Source organism: Heteronotia binoei, chromosome 1 (assembly GCF_032191835.1).
Source record: "Heteronotia binoei isolate CCM8104 ecotype False Entrance Well chromosome 1, APGP_CSIRO_Hbin_v1, whole genome shotgun sequence".
In the NCBI taxonomy this organism is placed as follows: Eukaryota; Metazoa; Chordata; class Lepidosauria; order Squamata; family Gekkonidae; genus Heteronotia; species Heteronotia binoei.
This window is the reverse complement of record NC_083223.1, coordinates 15,297,265-15,321,547: the sequence shown is the minus strand read 5'-3', so window position 1 is coordinate 15,321,547 and position 24,283 is coordinate 15,297,265. Positions and strand designations below refer to the sequence as shown.

Genomic DNA, 24,283 nt, shown 5'->3' with positions numbered 1-24,283 from the left:
CACATCGCCCAGAACCCGGCACTAGCCGGGATGCGGCGATTCATCAAGTTTAATTAAATAATAATAATAATACAAAATTTAATCCTGGATATAAGCTTTCATATGCATGTATACTTATACCCAGAATTAAACTCTGTGGGCCTTAAAGGTGCCATTGGACTCAAATTTTGTTCTAGTGAAAGTCTTAGTTGAAGTTGTTGGATCAATAAAGATGGGAACAGGGAGCTGTTTTTTGTTTGTTTTATCTTTTTGCTCTCATGTTGTGATTTTAGAAACTTGTTAGCTTTTTAAAAAAAATTATAACCTTTTCTTCATCTTGCTGAACAGAAAAATAAGATTTTTAAAAAAATAATACTATGCTTACCACCATGTGATTGGAGGCTACAGAGGGCTACTTTAGAGAACCAGTTTGGTGTAGCGGTTAAGTGTGCGGACTCTTATCTGGGAGAACTGGGTTTGATTTCCCACTTCTCCTCCTGCACCTGCTGGAATGGCCTTGGGTCAGCCATAGCTCTGGCAGAGGTTGTCCTTGAAAGGGCAGCTGCTGTGAGAGCCCTCTTAGCCCCACCCACCTCACAGGGTGTCTGTTGTGGGGGGAGAAGATATAGGAGATTGTGAGCTGCTATGAGTCTCTGATTAAAAGAGAAGGGCGGGGTATAAATCTACGGTTTTCTTCTTCTACTTTTCCAGGTACAGTCCGAGTTCCCACACAATAAACATTACATGTGATTGCTGCGCAGCTAATGTTAATCAGAGTCCAATTCTAGCCATGGCTGCATAGATACATGCTCATCTCATGTATATGCACAACTTCATAAATGTCCCATCTTTGAACCAGAAGGAAGCTGTCATAATGTTTACATTTTAGGTGATTCTGGAATGTGGAGAACGGATCTCCACCCTTGACAGACCCATTTTCCAGGACAAGACTTTCCTCAAATAATCCAGAAACAATAGGGTGGCTCCTCCTACCATCCCCACTGAGCACAGGTTGTTTATTTATTTGAATATTTATACTGCCCCTTTCCTTTTGGCTCAAGTTCAAAGCCTTCTTCCAATCTAAGGAGACTGCTTTCAATTTAAGTGGCTTTCCCATGTAGCTGAATGGAGGTTGCTTAGGCTGGAGGAAAGCTACGGGAGGATGGTTGGATCTATCTCATGAAAGGAATACATTCTGCAGGAAGCAAAACAGTGATGCAAGCAATCCATGAATGTACAAGTTCAGAGTGGTGTTCTTCACATGACACCAGGGGTGGAATTCCAGCAGCTCCTTTGCATATTAGGCCACTCCCCCTTGATGTAGCCAATCCTCCACGAGCTGACAAAAAAGAGCCTTGTAAGCTCTTGGAGGATTGGCTACATCAGGAGGTGAAGAGCTCCTGCTACAATCCCACCTTGGCGTGACACCATTCATTTGTTGCTTTCCTGTTTTAATTTAGTTCCAGCTATACAGCTACAGTTAATGATCTGCTCTGTTATCAGCCAAAAAACACCACTTCAGTTTCCTGTATTTCAGCACCCAATTCAAAACAACCTCCCCATCCCCCCACAACAAACCAGTGGAACTCGCACCAAAAAGAAGTCTACATTCCAAAGCAAAACAAGAACCGACATCCCAAAATTTGGTCCCCCTAGCCATTGGCTGACATGCTGTGGTATGCTAAATGATTCATGAAAAGCTCTAACTTCTTTGAGGTCAAATGTCTGAACAAGGGACCTAGAGACAAAACAGGGCTGTGTTGGTTGAAGATAGCATGGAAAGTTAATTATTGACACGTCCAGCAATTCTTTAGGCACTCATGCACTACCTGCTGGTAACAGGCATCCGTAAAGGAAAAGTGGAATGGGTTTAGGTGAACAGGAAATTCAGAATAGCACAAATTCCGTTGGTGGAAAAGGGTAAGGATCAGGCCTCGGATTCAGCAGGAGCTCCTGAACCTTTCTGAGAGTTCCACCTCTTCCTTCTGAGGATTCCACCTCCTTGCCCACTGAATAGTAGGTGCAGCTGCATAACAATCCCTGGATGAGCTCCACCACCTATTTTTCTACAAAACGACCCCTGGTAAGGATGGGTGAGGAAGTTTCAGTTCAGAGTAAGTGGGTCATCACCAAAGGTCATCGGAAAGCCAAAGGTCATTACAAAAAAAAAAAATGCCACACATTTACAGTGATTCTGAAAAATAAGACAAGGCTAAGATATATTCCAAGGCAGACCACGTGATAGGGAGAACATTCAGACGAAATAACAAGCATAGTCCACAATCATAATGATATCAAACCAATCTCCATGGCAAGGAAGAGCAATCAATTGCACAATTTTATAACAAATCATACAGGTCACAAAGACCAAGATAACCCTGAAGAACATATCCATCAAGACCACAAAGCAAAAAAACCCTAATCTGCATTGTTCAATTCAGAGTAGCTATCAAGGATATCTGCCAAAAACCTAGATTCTTCTCCAGGGGCACCTTAGAAACCAACAAGCCAAAACTCCCTTCATCAAAGAACCTGATATCCTTTGTCAGAAACGTGATTCTATGAGCAATATGGACAAGAAATGTGTAGTAATTTTAACTCTTCCTTAGCTACAGATGCAAAGAATGCTGGAGTTTTAGAGTATTTTCTTCCTAAGTAAGCTGAAGGCACAGTCTGAGGTCTAAGCAGGGCTTTTTTGGCAGCAGGAACGCCTTTGCATTTTAGGCTACACCCCTCTGATGTAGCCAATCCTCCAAGACTTTACAGTAGGCCCTGCAATAACAACCCTGTAAGCTTTTGGAGGATTGGCTACATTGTGTGTGTGTGTGTGTGTGCAGCTTAATATGCAAAGGAGTTCCTACTACAAAAAAAGCCCTGAGTATCAGAATGGCTTTTTTGTCTGGATGCAATACTAATTCTTCTGAAGTTAATAATTTGGGTAACTTGCAGAAAATCAAAGAATCTCAAGTTATCTATAAAGGCACCTCATACATTTCATTCTTGACTGTCCTGAAAAGCAAAGGTCCTAACTTTGTCAGGCTTTCCATAGATACACCTTTACACTTATTGGACGCTATCAATTTAATAAAGCAGTTACAATAAACATCAAAATAAATCACAGGTTTAGTGGGATCTGCATGCTACATTCTTAAAATCCCTGACGTTATCTTCTTGAAGGATACTGTCAAATCTAGCAAGGACGCTGTCCACTTTCCAGCCGCAAGAGGAAGAAGTGACCTACAAGTGTTGTTATGGGAGAAAACTTTCTAGCTCCTGCCATGATAGAACCAAAGTGTGCAGGGAGAATACAGAACAGAGCCTGTATCTAAGGAACTTGATCCAGCCAATTATAAACATTTTCATCACCTCAATGATGCTTAAATCTGCCCTAGTGATGTCTAAGTGCTTAGATCTGCCCTAGTGATTTCTAAGTACTTAGTTTTGTCTGCATCACCTTCAAAAGCCCTTTAAGCCAAAGTTATATGATTACTTTTTCTCCCGTAAACAGTGTTCCTGGTGTATCTGAACCAGTGTTCCCTCTAAACTGAGTTAGTGTGAGCTAGCTCAGTTTTTTATCCTCAGGCTCACACATTTTTGTCTTAGCTCACGAAAAATGGTCCCAGAGCAAACTAATGCAGTGGCTCACAACTTTAACGCTAGTAGCTCACAAAGTAGAATTCCTGCTCACAAGACTCCACACCTTAGAGGGAACACTGGTCTGGACAAAGAAAATCAGAATTTAAAAATGAGGAATTCATTATAGCATTCTCTAGGATCTTCCCTAGTTTCTACATAGACACTGATATGCATGGAATAATGGCATCATCTTGATTTTTAATACCACTTGTCCACACCTACCTGCGTCAGAACTAATTTTTTTTTTTTAACAAATTTCAAAATATCGCAAATTTTCAAAAAAATTCAGACTCTGAGGACTAATCTACCTCCAAATTTACCATCTGGATTTCTAAAATAGGTTTTGATTCGCCAAAAGAATAATAAATGTGAAATGTATTAATTCCATTGCATGTAACAAAATCAGACATAAATAGCTACAATAAGCCTGATGCTGTCCAATCTGGATTTCCAAATGTTCGCGGCAGATGGGAGCACTGGCAGGGGGAGAGGGGCACAACATCGTGGAGAGAAAAAAATACAGCCTCATGTAGTTAACAGATGTGGATACAAGAAACGACAGAAGTTCACTCTAGGTATCACTGGAAACTCTATGATAAGACCACAAAATGTTTCTGCCAGTTCCTAGAGCTACCTCTGTCACTTCCCATATAAACTTCCTGTAATTACAAAAGGCTGCTTTCCCCTCCCACCTTAATATTTCTCCTGCCACCCTTCGGAGCCGTGGTGGGCAGAAGGATGTGGGGGCAGGGTATCCCTGCTCCCACAGGGGGCCGGCAGTCCTAGACCACCGTCACTGCACATCAGCAGTCAAATCTGATCAAATCACCACTGTTGCAAGTCAGATACGCAACACAGCTCCTTTCTTCACAAGCAGCACAGCCGAAGGTTAGCTCTGTTATCATCCCGCTAATTACAGTGAGTTAAGCATGTGCCTACGTCTGTCCCGTTCAGTAAATATTTGCACGCAGCTTCAGAGAATTTGTTTTCAAAACTCAAAAAAAGAAAAGTTTTGGGAATTTAAAGAGAGGGGATTAATTTCGGTTCTAATTTGTAAGGAGTCATTTATAGCGCCTCGTGCTTACCGAGGAGCAAACAGCCCGGAAACGCCCTCCCAGTGGGGTGCCTGTTAGGTTTTAAATGTATCCCAGGTCTTGCTGTCTAGGCTGCTATTAGAAAGGCCCTGAGTGCTTCTTCATTAGCAAGTCCTCTTTGTTACCTCTGACCAGTATTCCCTCTAAGCTGAGTTAGTGTGAACTTAGCTCACAGATTTTTAGCCTCCGGCTCACACGTTTTTGTCTTAGCTCAGGAAGGATGACCCCAGAACACACTAATTTATGCAGACAGCAGTAGCTCCTGCTGTAATGAAAGGATAGAATCTTTAGTGCATGTCCTATATGACCGCAAGGTGTGCAGCATTCACCGTGAAGACCTTCCTTTTTCTGCCATCTTGCCTACCATTCTTAATAAAAATGCAACAAAAATGAATATATGAAGCTACCTTAAACTGAATCAGACCCTCGGTCCATCAAAGTCAGTACTGTCTACTAAGACTGGCAGTGGCTCTCCAGGGTCTCAAGCTGAGGTTTTTCACACCTATTTGCCTGGACCCTTTTTAGTTGGAGATGCCGGGGATTGAACCTGGGACCTTCTGCTTACCAAGCAGATGCTCTACCACTGAGCCACCGTCCTTCCCAAATGATAGGAACTCTAGGGTTATACTCAAATTAAATAAATTTGGCTGGCTTGCAACCAGAACTAGAAAGTCACTCGTAGCTCTGAAGGGAAATAGCTAGGCATTTTCTTTCTCTCTCTCTTACTTGGTAGTTTTTAAAATGTTTAATCCCATTATAAACTGTATGTATGTTTTATAACTGATTGTAGCGCTTTGACCTCTGTTCTCTCAGCACAATTTATATGGGTTACTGCCAGGCCTCAGATTCAGTGGGAACTCACAGGAGCTCAGCTCCTGAACCTTTCTGAGAGTTCCACCTCTTCCTTCTGAGGATTCCACCTCCTTGTCCATTGAATAGTAGGTGCAGCTGCATAGCAATCCCTGGATGAGCTCCACCACCTATTTTTCTACAAAACAACCCCTGGTTACTGCAACCGACATTGGTTTTATCTGTATTGTTTTTGCTGGCTTTTGCTGTGAATAAACTTAAACTTGAAAACTTGAAACTATGCAGTAGGCTCACAACTTTTAAGGCCAGGAGCTCACAAAGTAGAATTTTTGCTCACAAGACTCTGCAACTTAGAGGGAACGTTGCCTCTGACCCCCGTTCGAATTCTTCTTCAAAACTAGAGAAATCCAGCCAAGAAAAGGGAGCTGTATACTACTTCGTTTCAAATTGGGGTTTCTTATAACGCTGTTCTCAAATTGTCGGTTTATCTCACCAACTTCCCTATGCAAATACTGAAATATGGCTGTGCGGCTAAAGGCCCTAAATGGGTAGCCCTCCCGTGTCGAATGTCCCAGTGATCCGAGTTTGAGAAAGTACGGTGGTGGGAATGGCTCCTTTGAAATGTCTGGAATCAGACATTTTTTTGTTGTCCCCGTTAAAAATTAGCATATTGTTTACTCAAAAGCCAAGAAGGCCAGTTAGGAATAAATCATTACCAAAGCAGTTCAGGCTGTGAGGGCTTCTTCCAGTTTTAAGTTAATATAATTTTAATGAGCACTTCAGAAAGGGGCTATGGTGCTTATGGAAAAATGTTCTTAATTAAGATCAGGCCTCAAATTAGGAATAACAAAAAAGGCAGTATCATTTGGTCTCAAGCTGGAACTCGAGTATTTTTTGGCATCATTACTAACTGTTAGCAGCAAGTTCTGAAAACAGATGCAAAGCCCGATACGTGCCCTAAATATAAAACACATTGCGCAAAAAAGCTCAGATAAAGCATATCTCTATGCACCCGCACATTGATTGCAGTATGCTGTTTCCTGCTTGTACCAGCAACAAATATATTCCATTTACAAAACGTCCACCAGCTTTTTCTCCTGCTCGCCGTTTTTAAAAACCCAAACTGCAACGATTGTATGAACCACTCTCCTCTTTTTTCTTTTCTGTCAAGGTCTTCCTGTTTTCTTCCTCCGTCCAAAGCAGTTTTTCAATGATCGAAAGGATTATAAGATCAAAATAAGTCAACATGTTTTCTTTAAAAATATCCAGGCTTTGCAAATAAAATTATAAATGGGGGGGGGGGGGGAGAATAATATCCAGGCTATTTGTTTTGCGGCCTGAATCTGGAAGTGAGGGCCTAATTTTAGGCCACACACATCTGAAAATCCTGGCCCAGTGTTTTGGAGGCGGGAGAGCGATCATGCTTCATGGCCTTTGGACAATGGTCGTAATGAACGATTCTGCTGTAGAAAGAGAACCCCTTATTGATGGTCGCGCCGTCCGTGCCAAGGTGGCAAGGAATATCAGTTAAACTAAACATGACTGCGTTGTGGTAGGTATTTCAGATAAATAGCCCTATTTTTCAAAAGCGCCTCCAAGCTCTAACGCAACACAAACAGTGGAGGAGAGATTTAGGCCCCTCATGGCCAAAAAAAGAGTTTTGTAGCATGTGGCAAGAGACGAGTGATGAAATCCTAATCTCTGCCTAGAGGAAGCGCCAAGTCCCTTTGATGTTGGCTGCGGAACTAGCAGCTAGGGGCCAGACGAGATGCTACAGTGCACATTTGGCTACCACCCGCTAATATCTGCTCTACTTCTATTTCTTCCTCCAGAACGTCTAACGCAGGGGTGGCCAAATTTGCTTAGCGTAAGAGCCACACAGAATAAACGTCAGATGTTTGAGAGCCACAAAACATGAGTGTCAGATGTTTGGGAAGGAAGGAAGGAAGGAAGGAAGGAAGGAAGGAAGGAAGGAAGGAAGGAAGGAAGGAAGGAAGGAAGGAAGGAAGGAAGGAAGGAAGGAAGGAAGGAAGGAAGGAAGGAAGGAAGGAAGGAAGGAAAATAGATGGGGAAGGAAGGAGGGAGAGAGAGATGAAAAGAAAGCAACTTTAAATGCATTCTCCAAGACACTGGCTTGGCAGTGGGGGGTTCAAGAGCCACATATGGCTCCCGAGCTACACTTTGGCCACTCCCGGTCTAACGGGAGTGATTTTATGTTGTGACTGTAAGGTGTTCTGCATTCCCTACCACAGTGACGTGGGTAGCGAAATGCTGAGTTTCTGAATGTCCTGACACAAGTAAGGTACACGCTCAGGGGTGGTGGGAGAGGGCGGAAGACAGGTAGCCAAACATACACCACTACTACTGGAAATAGGGTTGCCCACCACGAGCTGTGAAATTCTTGGAGATTTTTGGAAAGGGAGCAGGTGGGGGGGGAGGTTTGGGGGAGGGGTTTCAGCAGGGTATAATGGCACAGAGTCCACCTTACAAAGCAGCCATTTTCTCCAGGGGAACTCAATCTCTTTTCTCCGGGGATCAGTTGTAATTCCAGGAGGTCTTAAGGCTCCACCTGGAAGCTGACCACTATATCTGGAAGCCTGGCCTCACGAAGACACTTGAATATACAGCAAGCTTCAGAACGGTTCGGAGCAGGGCTTTTTGGGTAGAAAAAGCCCAGCAGGAACTAATTTGCATATTAGGCCACACCCCTGATGTCAACATTGTTTCACACAGGGCTTTCTTGTAGAAAAAGCCCAGCAAGAACTCATTTGCATGTTAGGCCACAGCCGTTGATGCTAAGCCAGCCGGAACTGCGTTCCTGCTTTAAAAAAGAAAAAAAAGCCCTTGTTCAGAGCCACATTCCCTCTAAACTGTGGGGTCTTGTGAGAAAAAATTCTATATTGTGAGCTACTGGCATGAAAGTTGTGAGCTGCTGCATCAATGAGTTTGCTCTAGAGCCATTTTTCCTGAACTAAGACAAACGTGTGTGAGCCGGAGGCTAAATGACTGTGACCTGGCCCACTAACTCAGCTTAGAGGGAACACTGGTTCAAAGCAATCTGATATTCCCTAGATTTTTCATAGAATACTTTTGGGATTTGAACGCTCAATTCATTTTAGGCAAATGATGTGGTCTGAGTGACAAACTGGGTTATCAGGACAGCTCTTTGATGGAAGTGTGGAAGGAGATTTCCCACAAATTATGCTGTGGAAAAATGATGAAAAAACAAGAGCCAGTTGGTGTAGTGGTTAAGTGTGTGGACTCTTATCTGGGAGAACCGAGTTTGATTCCCCACTCCTCCCACTTGCAGCTGCTGGAATGGCCTTGGGTCAGCCAGACCCTTGGGTCAGTAGTCCTTGAATGGGCAGCTGCTGTAAGAGCTCTCTAAGCCCCACCTACTTCACAGGGGGTCCGTTGTGTGTGTGTTGTGGGGGGGGGGGAAGGTAAAGGAGATTGTGACCACTCCGAGACTCTGAGAGTCAGAGTATGGGGCGGGATATAAATCCAATATCTTCTTCTCTAGTTCTGTGGACTACTTTAGTCTGTCTCTTCCTTCCTTCCTTCCTTCCTTCCTTCCTTCCTTCTTCTCTCTTTCTCCCTCTCCATCCCTTCCTTTGTTTAAAAACCTCGCACAGTGATTTACAGTCCTCTCTGTATTTGCTGTCAGACTGCTCCTGGAGCAGAACCCAGCTATTCCACCAGAATGTATATGCTAATGGATCAGATTGCCATCCTGAGCACATTTAAATGCATGCAATGATTTCTTCTGGCATCAACAGGACCTGCTTCCACACAACGTCTGCAATCCGAAGTACATCTACTCGCAAGGAAATGCCATGAAAGCAGTGGAACATACTTTGAAGCAAACGCATCCAGCACTGAGTTGCCAGTATGCTCAAATATTGCAATGTACTAAAGATACCACAGAAGACTGAATGGGCTAAAGAAAGGTTATTCTCCCTTGGAAAAGCATAATATCATATAATCATAAATAAATACATGTGAACCACACCCCCAGACAAAAGCACATTTGTGATACTAACCAAAATCCCTGTAAGTCTGCCCGTTTGAGCATTGAAGTTAGATCTGCTCTACCCACTGCACCTAATATCACTAATCTACCCTCAAAACATGAACATTTTTAAAACTTGGCTTTTTGTTTGGGCCATTACCAGAGGGTTTTCTAGCTTTTGCAAGCGCACATTAGACACCAGTTAAAATCCAGTTGCATTTAATAGCCAACCAACTGGCAAGTGAGCTATTGACTGTGGAGGAGGGACTTTAGGTGACATCCTGGCTCCACCAAAATCAAGTGCAGAACTCTCACTGATTTCCATGGGGCCGAAATGCCTCCATTGGTTTTAATTGCTTGCAGTCCTTAACTGGACTGGATCCTATTATCTTCCCTAAACTTCCTCCTTGACAAATGTACAAGGGCTCTAAATGTCCACATGCATCTGTAAGTTCATAGTTTGTTCTCTCTCTCACACACACACACAGCATATATATGTATATAAAATACATCCTATGGTTGCCAGATGCCTTTGATTTCCAAGATGCCTGCCTTATACTGGAACATCACAGTCCAACAGAACAAAGCAGGGATCTCTTATTTTGGAACACTGATGTTCTTGCAGCTCCAAACAACACCCCCCTCCTTAGTTTTGCAAAGTTAATCTGTGGATTTAGAGAATTTTGCTCTATGCTCTCCTGGAAAGGCATCTCACCGTCACTTGTGATTTTGAAGAGAAAGAAGAAAAAGATGTGTCTGATGACAGTATAACGTTGGTTAAAGATACAGCTATGCTTTTAAGCCTGGATTTTGTAGGGACTGGCCAACGATGGGGGGGGGGGGTTCCTTGCCCACTATAGGCTGTGGTATGTTTCTACTTCTCAAGAACAGCGGAAGGTGAAGTGGGGACAGAGGCTGTTGCAAGAGAACAGAATGGAGAGGGCAACTGCTGAGTGACAAATGATTATGGAACTTGGAACGAACACCTCCCCGGGACTGAACAGGGATATTGGATTTCTATCTCATTACATATACTAAACTCACTTTCACCAAGTATAGCTATATATCCACAGTATCCCAATGTATTTCTCTTTTAGAATAGTGTGTCAGAAAAATGTTTTTTTGTATTGACATATTCAAATAAGGGACACTGGCTGCTTATCTCATTAGATATACCCATCCACTATTTTAACGCATTTTTTTTAAAATGGCAAACTAGAATGATGTTTTTATATGTGTGTTACGTGTTTAAATTAAGCCTCTGATAACCATATGCCCTTCTTTTAACCTAGAGCAGACTTTCATTTGTTGCGGGATACTTAATGGACATCTTCTGGCGTTTATTACTATTTTTTGGTTTTTTAGCCCAGTGGACACAGGCTGGCAGTCGATAGGCCCGGCTTGTGATTCTTTTAATCTGCTAAGGGACATTTCCATGGTTTTGCATGCTGATTCACGGCCCGCTTTCTCTCTATTTAGGACTGCTTGCCATTCCATCCTACTGTCTGAAGTGTGCTTAGAGTACACAAAAGCTTACATTCTGAATAAAATTTTGTGGGTCTTAAAAAATGCTACTGGACTCTGCTTTGTCGTGTACCTCAACTTGCACCTGCTGGAATGGCCTTGGGTTAGCCATAATTGGGGCAGAGGTTGTCCTTGAAGGGGAAGCTGCTAGGAGAGCCCTCTCAGCCCCACCCACCTCACAGGGTGTCCGTTGTGGGGGGAGAAGATGTAGAAGATTGTAAGCTGCTCTGAGTCTCTGATTCAGAGAGGAGGGCAGGGTATAAATCTGCAATTCTTCTTCTTCATGTAGAAGCTGTGAGAGGAGGGGGCAGGCTGGGAAGTAGGGGTGAATGTGAAGGAAGTGATCACTGGGGCAGCTAGCTGACATGGCGCTGGGACTGAGTAGCCACAACCAGGGCCGAATGTTTATGTTTTATGTGGCCGCTCAACAACGCTGTGGGATGCCACCATCTGCCAGACAAACATGGGAAATATGAAGGGGAGATACATCACTCCCAGTGTGCAGTAGGCGCATACTAAGACGCTGCAGTCATTAGGGATTCCCCAGTACCTATCTCCAAGAGGCTCATAGGGACCGTATCACTTCAGTCTTGATTCATTTGCACTGGCTCCTCATTTGTTTCCAGGCTCAACTCAAGGGCCTGTTTTTGATTCTTAAAGTCCTATATGGCTTGGAACCAGTATCATAAAGGACCTGCCTACTCCCATCCAGACATACTAGTCTTCTCTGAGGTCCTGCTTCAAGTATCTCCACAAAATTCTGACCGATTCCTCACTCTTTTTGTGGTCTGTTGGGTGACAACCCAAGATATGGCCTTCTTGGTCATGGCCCCAAATTACGGAACTCCCCCCGCCCAGGATGTTCGCCCATCCTCTTCTATCACTGCTATACAACAGGTCTGGGCAGGGGATCCCCCAGTTTTGCAGGCTCCATCCTGCCACCGGCTAGAGAGGAGAAGCTCTGCCCCAACAGCCAAGATCTGAGCAGGTTTAGCTTATGGTGTGTGTTTTGGAATGTGTGTATGCCTTTAAATCTCAGCAGGACGTGAAAGCTGCAAGGGGAGGGGTGAGCAGGCAGAGCCATGTGGCTCTACCCAGTGAATGTGTGAGAGAGGAAGAGAGTACAGTCTCTGTATTTAGAAGTTGTTGTATAGTTAAATGGATAGTAAAAAGCTAACTAGAACCTGATTATGGGATGGAGGAAAAATCCACCCCTAGACCTCTCTCCTGTACTTCTCTCTCTCCTATTTTCCTGTGTTAGTTTGAAAAAGTTGGTGGAAATACAGAAGATTGTTACATTCAGCAACTCCCTTGGGTAAAGTGATTGCTGCAATAAGATCACAAAAGTGTGGGCTTGTAAACAGTTTGTTTTGGCTGCTTTGTATGTGTGTTCACTTTCATTTAGTGGAAGTAAAGCTGGTGGGGGATGAGGAAGTGAGGACTGTATTCAGGGGAACTGCACTGCTGTATTATTTATTTATTTTAGGGAATGGGAAAGTTTCCAGGTTTCATCCCCAGAGTCTCCTGGCATTTTCTGAGTAGGACCTGGCAATCCTACTCTTCCACCAGTGGGTAAAGCCTTTCTTTTATCTAGCGTTTTCTCCTTCTTTCCTTACATTTAAATCACTTTGTGTTCTATGTGTGTGTAAAACACCATCAAATCACAGTCTATTTTTGGTGACCCCATAAAGTGGTTTTCAAAGCAAGTAAGAAGCAGAGGTGGTGTGCCATTGCCTTCCTCTGCAGAGCCTTCCTTGATGGTCTCCCATCCAAGTACTGAACCTGTGTAGCTTTCTGAGATCTGAAGAGATCAGGTTATATCATGCCACCCCCTCTCCTTTGTGTTCTATCTAAGTGCTTTAGTTTTAGTTTTAATTGGGTTTATAATGTGTTTTTATAATGCTTTGTGTTATATTGTGGCAAGCTGTGAATTTGGTGCTGTTCCCTTATTGAACTGTTTAGCTATTTCCGCCTGATCCCTGAAGGCCGAGAAGCCTGTGCTGTAATTTGGTTTCACTTCCTGTTCTGGTTGTCGCTGATAGATTTTACTCAAGCAGAGGCCCGGAAAGGCCTTGTGTTGTTCCAATAAAGCTCTTGATCCTTTTGGCATAGTGTGATTGTGGAATCATCACATTTTGTGTTTGATTTTTAGCTGCTATTAGTGTAGGGTTGCCAAGTCCAATTTAAGAAATATCTGGGGACTTTGGGGGTGGAACCAGGAGACTTTGGGGGTGGAGCCAAGAGCAAGGCTGTGACAAGCATAATTGAACTCCAAAGGAAGTTCTGGCCGTCACATTTAAAGGGACGGCACACCTTTTCAATTCCTTCCTTCCAAAGGAAATAATGTAGGGGCACCTTCTTTTGGGGCTCATAGAATTGGGCCCCCTGGTCCAATCTTTTTGAAACTTGGGGGGTATTTTGGGGAGAGGCACTAGATGCTATACTGAAAATGTGGTGCCTCTACCCCAAAACACAGCCCCCCCCCAGAGCCCCAGATACCCACGGATCAATTCATGATTTTCTATAGGAATAAATCTCCATAGGGAATAATAGATTTCCCAGCAGGCATTTCCCTCCCCTCCCCCGCTTTCTGACAACCCTGAAGTGGGGGGAGGGCCTCCAAGCCAGGGGATCCCCTGCCCCCACCTGGGGATTGGCAACCCTATATTAGTGGCCCAGATTTGGGCAGAAAGGCAGCAGGTAAATGTTGTCAATAAATAAAATAATATTTAGGGATGAATGTTTCCCCTTCAAATGTTTTGTTCATTGTGACAAACATCCGTGTAGTGCTGGTACACAAGATTGCCTTGTGAAGTATAACATATCTGGAAGCCAACAGGGCAAGCAGAACGGTTGCAGGAATATTCCTGGAATCCTGAGTAAATTTCAAGAGAATAAGTCTCCCCCTCCCCCCCAAAACACATTAAAAACCCCAGTCAGCTATTTAGATTAATGCACCTAACTATTTATCTGACAGAGATTGTTGACACAAGAATGGAAATAGGGCTGTACTGTACATCAGGAAAAACTCTTTCCGATTTAACACTACTTTCCTGCTAACACTACTTTCCAATTTGAGAGCCAGTTTGGTGTAGTGGTTAAGTGTGTGGACTCTTAACTGGGAGAACCGTGTTTGATTCCCCACTCCTCCACTTGCACCTGCTGGAATGGCCTTGGGTCAGCCGTAGCTCTCGCAGAGGTTGCCCTTGAAAGGGCAGCTGCTGTGAGAGCCCTCTCAGCCCCACCCACATCATAGGGTGTCTGTTGTGGGGGAGGAAGATAAAGGAGATTGTGAGCTGCTCTGAGACTCTGAAATTCAGAGTGTAGGGCAGGATATAATTCCAATATCATCATATCATCATAATTTACCCTGACGGACCCATGAGTCATTGGCCACATATGTTCTTCCCATGTTAGTCCCATTAACATTACCCTCTGGCATTACTGCAGTGGTGACAGGAGGACAGGGCTGGTTCAGGTGCTCTGTCACCCCCAAACAAGGTATATCTATCATGTCATGGGCCCATGACACCAATAGCCGGGTTCAGCTCTTAGTTGGCACAGAGGCTTGGCCTAGATCTGGATGACAGCAGTGCAGACCCACCAAGGGATTCCCTCACTGCTGATAGCTGGGAACAAACTAGCTCCTGTTGTGCATTAGTACCCTTCTTGTTCTGCAGCGATGGAGAGGCAGTGGCTCAGCGGTAGAGCATCTACATGGATGTGCGCAGAAGGCCCCAGGTTCAATACTCAGCATCTCCACCTAAAAGGATCAGGCAGAAGATAATGTGAAAGACCTCCACCTGAGACCTTGGAGAGCTGCTGAGTAGACAACCTTGACCTTGGTATAAGGCAGCTTCATATGTCTTGGCTGAGAAACAGCCCTAGAGGAGGGTACACAGACCAGGGGGCTGCACTCAAGGCTAAATCTTCCACTGTCAGAAGGGAGCTTTGCTTCCTCCCTCCCCCTGATGCAGCCCTACTGATCTCCACAAAATCCTGACTGAATCCTCGCTAGCAGTTGCTCCGTCCCCTGGCTTCTGCTTTGCCTAGCTCAAGCAATCGATTCCCCACCAGTTGCTGCGCGGGCGCATTTTGATCCACAGTTCCCTCCAATTTCCCCCGTGGCTTCTTGATCTTGTTTTCTGGTGATCCGGAAGCTGCGGGGGAAACTGGAGGGAGCCACGGATCAAAATGCACCCACGCAGCAACTGGTGGAGAATCGATTGCTTGAGCCGGGGAAAGCAGAAGCCCAGGGACAGAGCAATGCTAGTGAGGAATCGGTATCTGTTCCTTGAAGTATCTGTCGACATGAAGAGGAATTAGCAGAGATTTCCGGTTTAGTCTGGATGCAGCCCAGTGACTCCTCTGCAACTAAGTTAACATAGAAAGGGGTTGCTGGCATGTTATCAGCAGGTAGAAAAAGGAATAAGGTCCACTGTTGTCTCTTTTTTCTTTTAACACCTTCACAGTCTGTAGCAGGGGTGGCCAAACTGTGGCTCTTTCACACATGCTGTGTGGCTCTTGAAGCCCTCACCACCCCATCAGCCATCAGCTTGGAGAATGCAGTTAAAGTTGCTTTCTTTCCACCTCTCTCTCCCTAACTCATCTATCTTCCTTCCTTCCTTGCCTGCTCTCAGACATCTGATGTTCGTGTCTATGTGGCTCTCAGACATCTGACATTTATTTTATGTGGCTCTTACATTAAAGCATGTTTGGCCACCCCTAGTCTGTAGTCTGGAAGGATTTATCTTTCACTTTGAGGCCAGATTCTTTGGTTCACGAAAGCCCAGTGCAGCTAAGTGTGCCATGAAACTCAACAACTCAGCTCCAGTTTCTTTGGCAAAGAGAAAAGTACTAGGACAAAAACGAAGGAATCAACCACTGCTCTGAAGGTGAAGGATTGGGGTTGGGGGGTAGGAAGGCCAGACTGCTCTCAGCACGACGAAAGTAGGACTTCTAAGCACTCGGGCTCTTCTGCTAGAGAGGCATTCATGTCTGAATGCACACTGACAAGCAAGGGCTTCAGGGCAACAAACCTCCACAGCTGCTGCCGTCCCCTCTTGCCTATTCCCCCAAAGGGACTGCCAGCGGCAAGCCTACAAAAATAACTCCTCAGACAAGCCTAAAGCTCCAGGATGTTGGGAGAGTTGAGCAAAGCAAAGACGGCCTGCCTGCTAAAGTCAACGATTTGGTCTGGGTTAGCAGTGCCGGATTAAACCCTGTGGAGGCCCCTAGGCGGTCAAAATCTTGGAGACCGCCTTGCAGATTATCTCAGAGTCGGAGCACCCGCCCCACCGCCCCCGCTGCAGCTAGCAGGCACTTTCTCAAAAGCCCCTTGGACAAAGCTGTGGGGGAGAAGCAGAGAGAGGCAAACTTGGTGATGACGCCAGCAGCAGCTGCACCAGGCGAGCTGGGCAAAGAGCAGCTCAGTTGCTTGCCGCGTGTGCAGCCTGGGAGGGCTGCAAGCAGCGGGGGGGGGGGCAGGGGGGGAGCTGGCCCAGGTCCCCTAATGGCGTGGGCCAGTGTCTACTTGGCTTAATTGTTAATTGGGGTGAGCCTCTAAAAGCAGAGATGGCTGGCTGATGTGTCCAGAAGTTGTGATTTTGAGTTTCCCCAACTGGCAAATCACTATGGATGTCTCCTGGTCTCTGAAGGACACGCTGAAGAACAGAGGCCAAAAAGGGTTTTCCTGAGCTTTTGTTCTGAAATTGGGGGGTGGGGGGGGAACATCCCTCTACTAAAACACAAAAGAAATGGAAGAATCTTTTTAAAGTAATCAGATCCCACCTATGCCTCTTGGCTGCGGTTCAGCCTGTCAGGGACGCAGTGAGGTGAAGTAACATTTATACAGCCCTGTGTCTGAGCTATGTGGAGAAAGGGGAGGGGGAGGCAGGGAAACCCCCAAGACAGACGTTCACCTGGCTGGGAATCAAACAGGTGTCCAAGATGAGAGCGTCTGGGACAGTAACAATAGCAAAACCAGGGCGGGGATCAAGGGAGCGGATAGAAGTCGTGAGAGTCCTTCACGCTTTAATAACGAATCATAAAGCTTTCCTCCTGTTACACATACCTCAGGCAGATCGGTCCCCCATTTCCACACCTGTCTCTTTAGAGAGTTCGTGTTCTAGAAGAGCTGGGGCCCCTTTTCTCTGAGTCCCCCCCTCATGTGACAAAATACAGAGAATGGCCGTAACTATGCTGTGTTACAATACGGCAACCAGATTGTTTTACCCAGAGACGGATCACCAGAGTACTCGTGGGTGTGCCTGTATGTGTATATATGTCACCTTGTCGATTCTATATGACTCATATTTGTGTTGGTATTGTCGGGTGCTATGCTGCTAGAATGACTTCCTATTCCCTTTTCATTGTTCCATGGAGTTATCATCCCATCCATTTCAGAAGGGCATTATATCCTGAAAGAACTCAGCCTCTGACAGGAATCTTAGCTACACAGCAGTCAGCTGAAGAGGCTTTTCCAAACTATCCGGGTTTTTTTAAATGCCTTTAACCCAGGGGTGTCAAACATGCAGTCCGGGGGCCAAATCAGGCCCCCAAGCAGCTGGCTGTCATCTGCTTCCTTCTTTCTCTCTCTTACTCCCTTCTGCATCACAGCTTGTTTTGCCAGGCTCTCTCAATCGCACAGCAGAGCTACTGAGCCAAGCCTCCCTTCCTTCTATTGGCTGAGGCTCCTCCCCAAGTCCCCTGGTGAAGGAAGGAAAGAGCCAGAGCTTCCTTTGCCCAGTTCCCCAGATCCCATGGGAGAAATACAAAGAAAGCACATTTAAGACCGAGTGCTAATGTTTTAAGCGTGTTTTAGTTTAAGATTTTTTTTAAAAAAATCTTTAATTGTATTTGTCTGTGCCCTTTATAAAGTTTCTATCTCTGCTACCAAATGTTAAATAGGAACACACACGGCCTGGCTCAACATGGCCCAGCCCAACAAGGTCACATTTGTGTCAGATCCGGCCCTCATAACAAATGAGTTGTAACACCCGTGATTTAAGCCTTAGACCTATTAGATCCATTATTGTAGACCTTTGTCTGTAATGCGTAATCCAAATTTCTTTTTAGTGTGAAACAAAAGATTTAAAGAGGGACTGACCCCCAAAAGGAAGAAAATGTTTTCATTTACATAAAAATAAACAGAATTTGCATAACTCTAAAGAGAAATGGTTCTCTTTTTTTCAGTATATTACTTCGCAGGATAATGTGGAATGTAAATTACCTAAGAAATATTTAGACTTTTATTTATTATGTATTTGTACCTCGTTTGGAATTGTAAGTTAAACAACTGTCTTTGTAAATGCTACGATTTTAGCGATGCGAGTCTCGCTCTGTTTTCTTCCTGTCAGTTTTGTCTGCGTTTTGTTGCTCGGTTATTGTTATGGTTAAAATTTTTTAATAAACTTAAAAGTATTAAAAAGATAAACAGAAGAACGCATCCCTTGCTGAAAACAGAACAGACTGAAGCCAGCCCCGAGATATTGTGATCTCAGCAACTGAGACCACAAAGGCAAAATAAGATGAAGGGGCTGAACTTATGGACCAACCTCTATCTACTTCAGATAGCTCAGAGGTAATGGTCGATACGCTACAGTAAATCCTGAGCAGCCCTGGCTACCCCTGTCTCCTGCTCTGTCTCTACCTGAGACAGCCATTTGAGTTCAAACACGGTCTTTACCTGAGAGCCGTCTGGGCACATCGGTGATGGCAGGAAGCCCCGTGCCTCGTGTGGAGGACAGGGGAGTTGTGGAATGAATGGATGGTGAAGTCATCTGGCTCAAGTATGACGGGTAAGACTGGTCATAGGACCATGGAGGGGAGGACTGTGCTTGTCTGGGGTCTACAAACAAAAAACAAAAGAGAAAAAGGAATTTAAAACCAAAAGCCTTGCAGACAGCACCAGCGGGTGGAGGTAAGAGCCTAAATACCTTTAAAAATAAACTAAAATAAAGGAGGGAATGGATATGGAAGACCCCGGGGTCTGTTTTACTTCATGACTTCATAGACTAACACTGTTGTAGCACTGAAAGGATTAGTAGCAGAGGTGGAATTCTAGCAGGAGCTCCTTTGCATATTACGCCACACACCCCTGATGTAGCCAATCCTCCAAGAGCTTAGAAGGCTCTTTTTTGTAAGCTCTTGGAGGATTGGCTACATCAGGGGTGTGTCTAGCAGGGGCTCCTTTGCATATTAGGCCACACACCCCTGATGTAGCCAATCCTCCAAGCGCTTACGAGGCTCTTTTTTTGTAAGCTCTTGGGAGGATTGGCTACATCAACGGTGTGTGTGGCCTACTATGCAAAGGAGCTCCTGCTAGAATTCCGCCCCTGTTTAGTAGAGTCGGACTTCAGAGAGGTAAAAATAAGATATAGGGATGGAACAGTCTATCGGTGGAGGCATTAACTTCCTTTTCCTGATTGGACTTTAGGAGGCTGCACAGGGATGTTCTTTTAACCTTTCATTACATCTTCGGTGAGAAAGGACGCACATGAAGTTGCCTATGGAAAGCGGAAGTAAGTGCTGGCCATTTTGGAAATCCTTTGGAAGTCTTTTGGGCTCCAGGAAACTCAAGGAACACAGCAGAAATAAACACAGAATGAGGGAAAGGGGTTTCAGAGTTCCACATTTCAATCTCCATTCAAGATCTTGGACCTCCTGCTTGGCTTTACTCCTGCAAACCCCAAAATGGATTCTGCACGCCCCGTAAACGCAGCACCACCACACGGCATCTGACAGAACTAATGCTGACTATGTAGAGGGAAGTACGTTTTGCTGACTTGTAGATGAGGGGAAATAAACTGCGGTGAGTCTTTGCCTTCCAACAAGCCACAGCCTTCTATCCGAGATAACTCAGCTTAGTTCGAACATGGTCTCTACCTGGAAGTTGTCTGGGCACGATAGGAAGATGCCAGGAAGCTCTGTGCCTCGTGTGGACAACGGGAGAAAAACAATAGACGTGACACAGGAAGAAGGCTTTCATCCTCCATCTCCCCCCTGCCCTAGAGCAGGGGTTCCCAATCCCCGGCCTGCGGACTGGTCCGCGGCCTGTTAGCAACCGGACAGCACAGCCCTGCTCCCCCATGCAGTGCCGTGTGGCGTCACCACCACGCTCTCCGCGGCGCCTCCTCCCCCCTCCATTTTCACAAGTTTAAGGCTGGGGAAGGGGCGGTGAAGCGCCTTCCCGACATTTTAAAGGCCAACCCCTTTTACTCTTTAAAAGTCATGCTGCCCTTGTCTCCTCCCCACTTCCTTCCCACTTCACAATATCTGCCCCCCCCCCCCTATTTAGGTCTTCTACTGCTAGTTCAAAGCTCTGTTAATATCAATATCTCATCACAAGCTGTTTTCCTTTTTTTTTTTTTGGAACATGGAGTCTTATCTGCATGTTAAGACCTGAAGCTGAATCTTACAAAATCCATTTTCAAGAGTGGGGAGAAAAACAAAAAGCTGTGAGCAACCTCTGTCAAATTCTTATCCAGTTTCAATATAATTAAAAAAAACAAAACAAAACCCCCCCCCCGATTTCCAGTATTGTAAAATCGATCCAAGTAGAAAAGTGCCATGAATAATACCTTCAGTGTTCATTTGGGGGGAAGTCACATCTGGATATCAGTCCAATTATTTACAGTAAAGTCTCAAAAAATAATGTGACATTCAAAACATGATTCTGCCCCCCCCCCAAAAAAAAATATGAACACGCACATACAAATGCCCTTTTGACAACCTGTTTTGAAGGAAATAATTTCCAGTTTTTAATTTCAGTATAGACGGATTTTCTGCTACGCTGCACTGGGTAAGAGAAATGGGACATATTTTATTAGTTTCTAGGGATTCACTAATTCCTGATCAGCATTTGGTTTCTCTCTCTCTCTCTCTCTCTCTTTAAGATTGAGAAAGAACCGAAAGCAGTTTCTAGGTAAGAAATCTGCTTTCTGATTGATGCACCTCTTACTGGCTGTCAAGTCAATCTTTGCATAGTAAACACTTATCCTTTCAAGATCATTTCTACTACTTGTAAAGCAACACACCACTTCCACCTTTTATTCAGGATTTTTCATATTAAGTTAGCAGAACCTCAAGTCTTTGTTTTGCTGACAGAAATATGATCACTACATGGCAATGAAACGCCCCCGTTGCAGGAAATTCGTCTTGTTATAAGAAAATCCTTTTTTCTCCCATTCCACAGAGCAAAACTTTGTAGCTTTAGTCATCCTACCCCCCCCCCCCCCCGCCCCAGTTTTTGCTGTTCAGACACTATTTGTTTGAAGAGATGTCTGGAAAGTCGATACTTCCTTGAAGTAATGCTAACTATATATTAGATATAGCACAAGCCCCTTTCATTTTAATTTTGGGAGGATTTTCCTTCCCTCTGTCCTTTGCATTAAGGCTCCGTCATAGAAACATCAGACATAAACACCACCCTTGAGTCTAAAGAATACTTACTAATGCAATGAACTTTTGCTTTAACAATGCCAAGGTTGTACAGACGGTACTACTAAGGGGCTTATCTGAGAATCCTTCACAGGGCAATAGTAATATTAGTCGTTATGCAAGGGCTGGTAATTGCTTCCCAATCAGCCTTTTTAAAAGACTCTCCCCTGGTTTCAACTGAAAAAATATTTAGCAAACACAACTTGAGAGTTAGAACAAAGCAGAAGACAAGTTCATCTTTAAGACCAACTAAGTTTTATTCAGGATGTAAGCTTTCGTATGCTCTTAAGCAGACTTCATCAGACAAAATGGGAATGGGAAGCAGCAATTCTTAATATAAGTGGGCAGTGTCAAATCATGGGAATATTTTTAGCAGATTAAAAGAATCACAAATAGGGATCTGTGTTTGTTAGTGTTAGGACAAAAAAGGGCTGAAAAAACACTGGAGGGTGATAAAAAGCAGACTGCTGTTGTAGGTGCGAGGTGCCATAAATCTAGTTAACATTCTGGCTTTGTTAGCTTAAATAGAGGGCATGGTTTCTTAAGAAACCATTCTACACTGCCCACTTATATTAAGAACTGCTGCTTCCATTCTCATTTGTCTGATGAAGTCTGCTTAAGAGCATACGAAAGCTTACATTCTGAATAAAACTTAGTTGGTCTTAAAGGCGCACTTGTCTACTGTTTTGTTCTATTGCTTCAGACCAACACGGCTGCCTACTGGGATCTAACAACTTGAGACTTATCACTGGTCCAGAGCAGACCCTGAAAAGGAGAACTACCCCAAAATCAAAGGCCGTCCTCGTTCAATCAAACCAGCCCTTCTCAATACAATTTTGAGCCAAACCAAGACTGCGTGGGAACCGAAATTCTACTGGAAACAAAGGGGGTGAGCCTGCTAGCTCCAAAGCCCTGTAGAAATAATGAAAATCGCTGTGGGTTTATATGCTACTCAACATGGTGAAATGAAATCAGCTGATCAGATAGCCATTTTTATTCAATATTGAAGTCATAGAGCACCCCTGCTAGGCAATGCGACCTTGTAATCTAGCCCAAATATTATTCTGGATCCCAAACGCGGTGTTCTTAGCCATCCCAACCAAGAGGGAAATGAAAACAGACTCTGTCTTGTTCTAACATTTCCTTTTAACTCTTTGTTAGCGCAAAAGGCATTTCTGATCCACAGGAGGATGCTGAGAGTTTGGGGGTCAGCAGCGGTATCTGGGTTAAGTTATCAGAAAACTGATACAAGTTCTTCCTCATATATAAACCAACAGGAATCTTGGCCAAGAGTCCTGTTTATCAGCCAGCAATAAGATTCCTTTCCCCTGAAGTGGGGAAGATAGTCCTCTGAGCTGGAGATTTTCATGGCCTGCTATAGATCTTCGTCCCTTTTTTACCTCCATGATTTTACAACACCAAATATTGCTTGTGTACTTTGAAAGATTTAAATAGAAGAAAGACTGCAGATTTATACCCCGCCCTTCTCTCTGAATCAGAGACTCAGAGCAGCTTACAATCTCCTATATCTTCTCCCCCCACAACAGACACCCTGTGAGGTGGCTGAGGCTGGGAGGGTTTTCACAGCAGCTGCCCTTTCAAGGACAACTCTTATGAGAGCCATGTTTGACTCAAGGCCATTCCAGCAAGTGCAAGTGGAGGAGTGGGGAATCAAACCTGGTTCTCCCAGATAAGAGTCTGCACACTTCACCACTACACCAAACTGGCTCTCATTAAATAATTGTTTTTGTGAGTCTTAATGCATGAATTGGCAGTTTTGAGGGGTTTGGGGTTTTTTTTACAAAATTGAGAAACCATATCCAGATAGGTCTGAATTTCTGTTTTTGTTGTTTTCAGTGATGGGTTTGGGTGGGATATGTAGTTGATGTGAATTAAAATGTGGAAATGGAACCATTTGGGCGATAGGGTTCCTCAGGTGAGCTGTTTTGTGGGCAGTCTTCGCAGTGGAGAACAGTAAGCAGTGGGGTGCCGCAGGGCTCAGTACTGTGTCCCACGCTATTTAACTTGTTCATAAATGATTTGGAGTTGGGAGTAAGCAGTGAAGTGGCCAAGTTTGCAGATGACACTAAATTGTTCAGGGTGGTGAGAACCAGAGAGGATTTTGAGGCACTCCAAAGGGATCTTTTGAGGTTGGGTGAGTGGGCGTCAACGTGGCAGATGAGGTTCAATGTGGCCAAGTACAGAGTAATGCACATTGGGGCCAAAAATCCCAGCTACAAATACAAGTTGATGGGGTGTGACCTGGCAGAGACTGACCAAGAGAGAGATCTTGGAGTCATGGTAGATAACTCACTGAAAATGTCAAGACAGTGTGCGATTGCAATAAAAAAGGCCAACGCCATGCTGGGAATTATTAGGAAGGGAACTGAAAACAAATCAGCCAGTATCGTAATGCCCCTGTATAAATCGATGGTGTGGTCTCATTTGGAATACTGTGTCACCGCACCTCAAAAAGGATATTATAGCATTGGAAAAAGTCCAGAAAAGGGCAACTAGAATGATTAAAGGGTTGGAATACTTTCCCTATGAAGAAAGGTTAAAATGCTTGGGGCTCTTTAGTTTGGAGAAACGTTGACTGTGGGGTGACATGATAGAGGTTTACAAGATTATGCATGGGATGGAGAAAGTAGAGAAAGAAGTACTTTTCTCTCTTTCTCACAATACAAGAACTCGTGGGTATTCAATGCAACTGCTGAGCAGTCGGGTTAAAATGGATAAAAGGAAGTACTTCTTCACCCAAAGGGTGATTAACGTGTGAAATTCACTG

At 44.4% G+C, this 24,283-nt stretch overlaps 1 protein-coding gene across 5 annotated transcripts in view; it reads right to left on the bottom strand.

The window, feature by feature from the left end:
- The window catches only part of RUNX2 (RUNX family transcription factor 2), a 439,127-nt gene that overhangs the window by 145,279 nt on the left and 269,565 nt on the right, over positions 1-24,283 (bottom strand). For 4 of the 5 annotated variants that reach the window (XM_060231204.1, XM_060231194.1, XM_060231212.1 and 1 more), the window contains one exon: positions 18,743-18,904. The exons of the other annotated variant lie outside the window; for it this stretch is intronic. In XM_060231204.1, the coding sequence (XP_060087187.1) occupies positions 18,743-18,904 (162 nt within the window). The remainder of the gene's footprint in view (positions 1-18,742; positions 18,905-24,283) is intronic. 5 annotated transcript variants of the gene reach the window in all.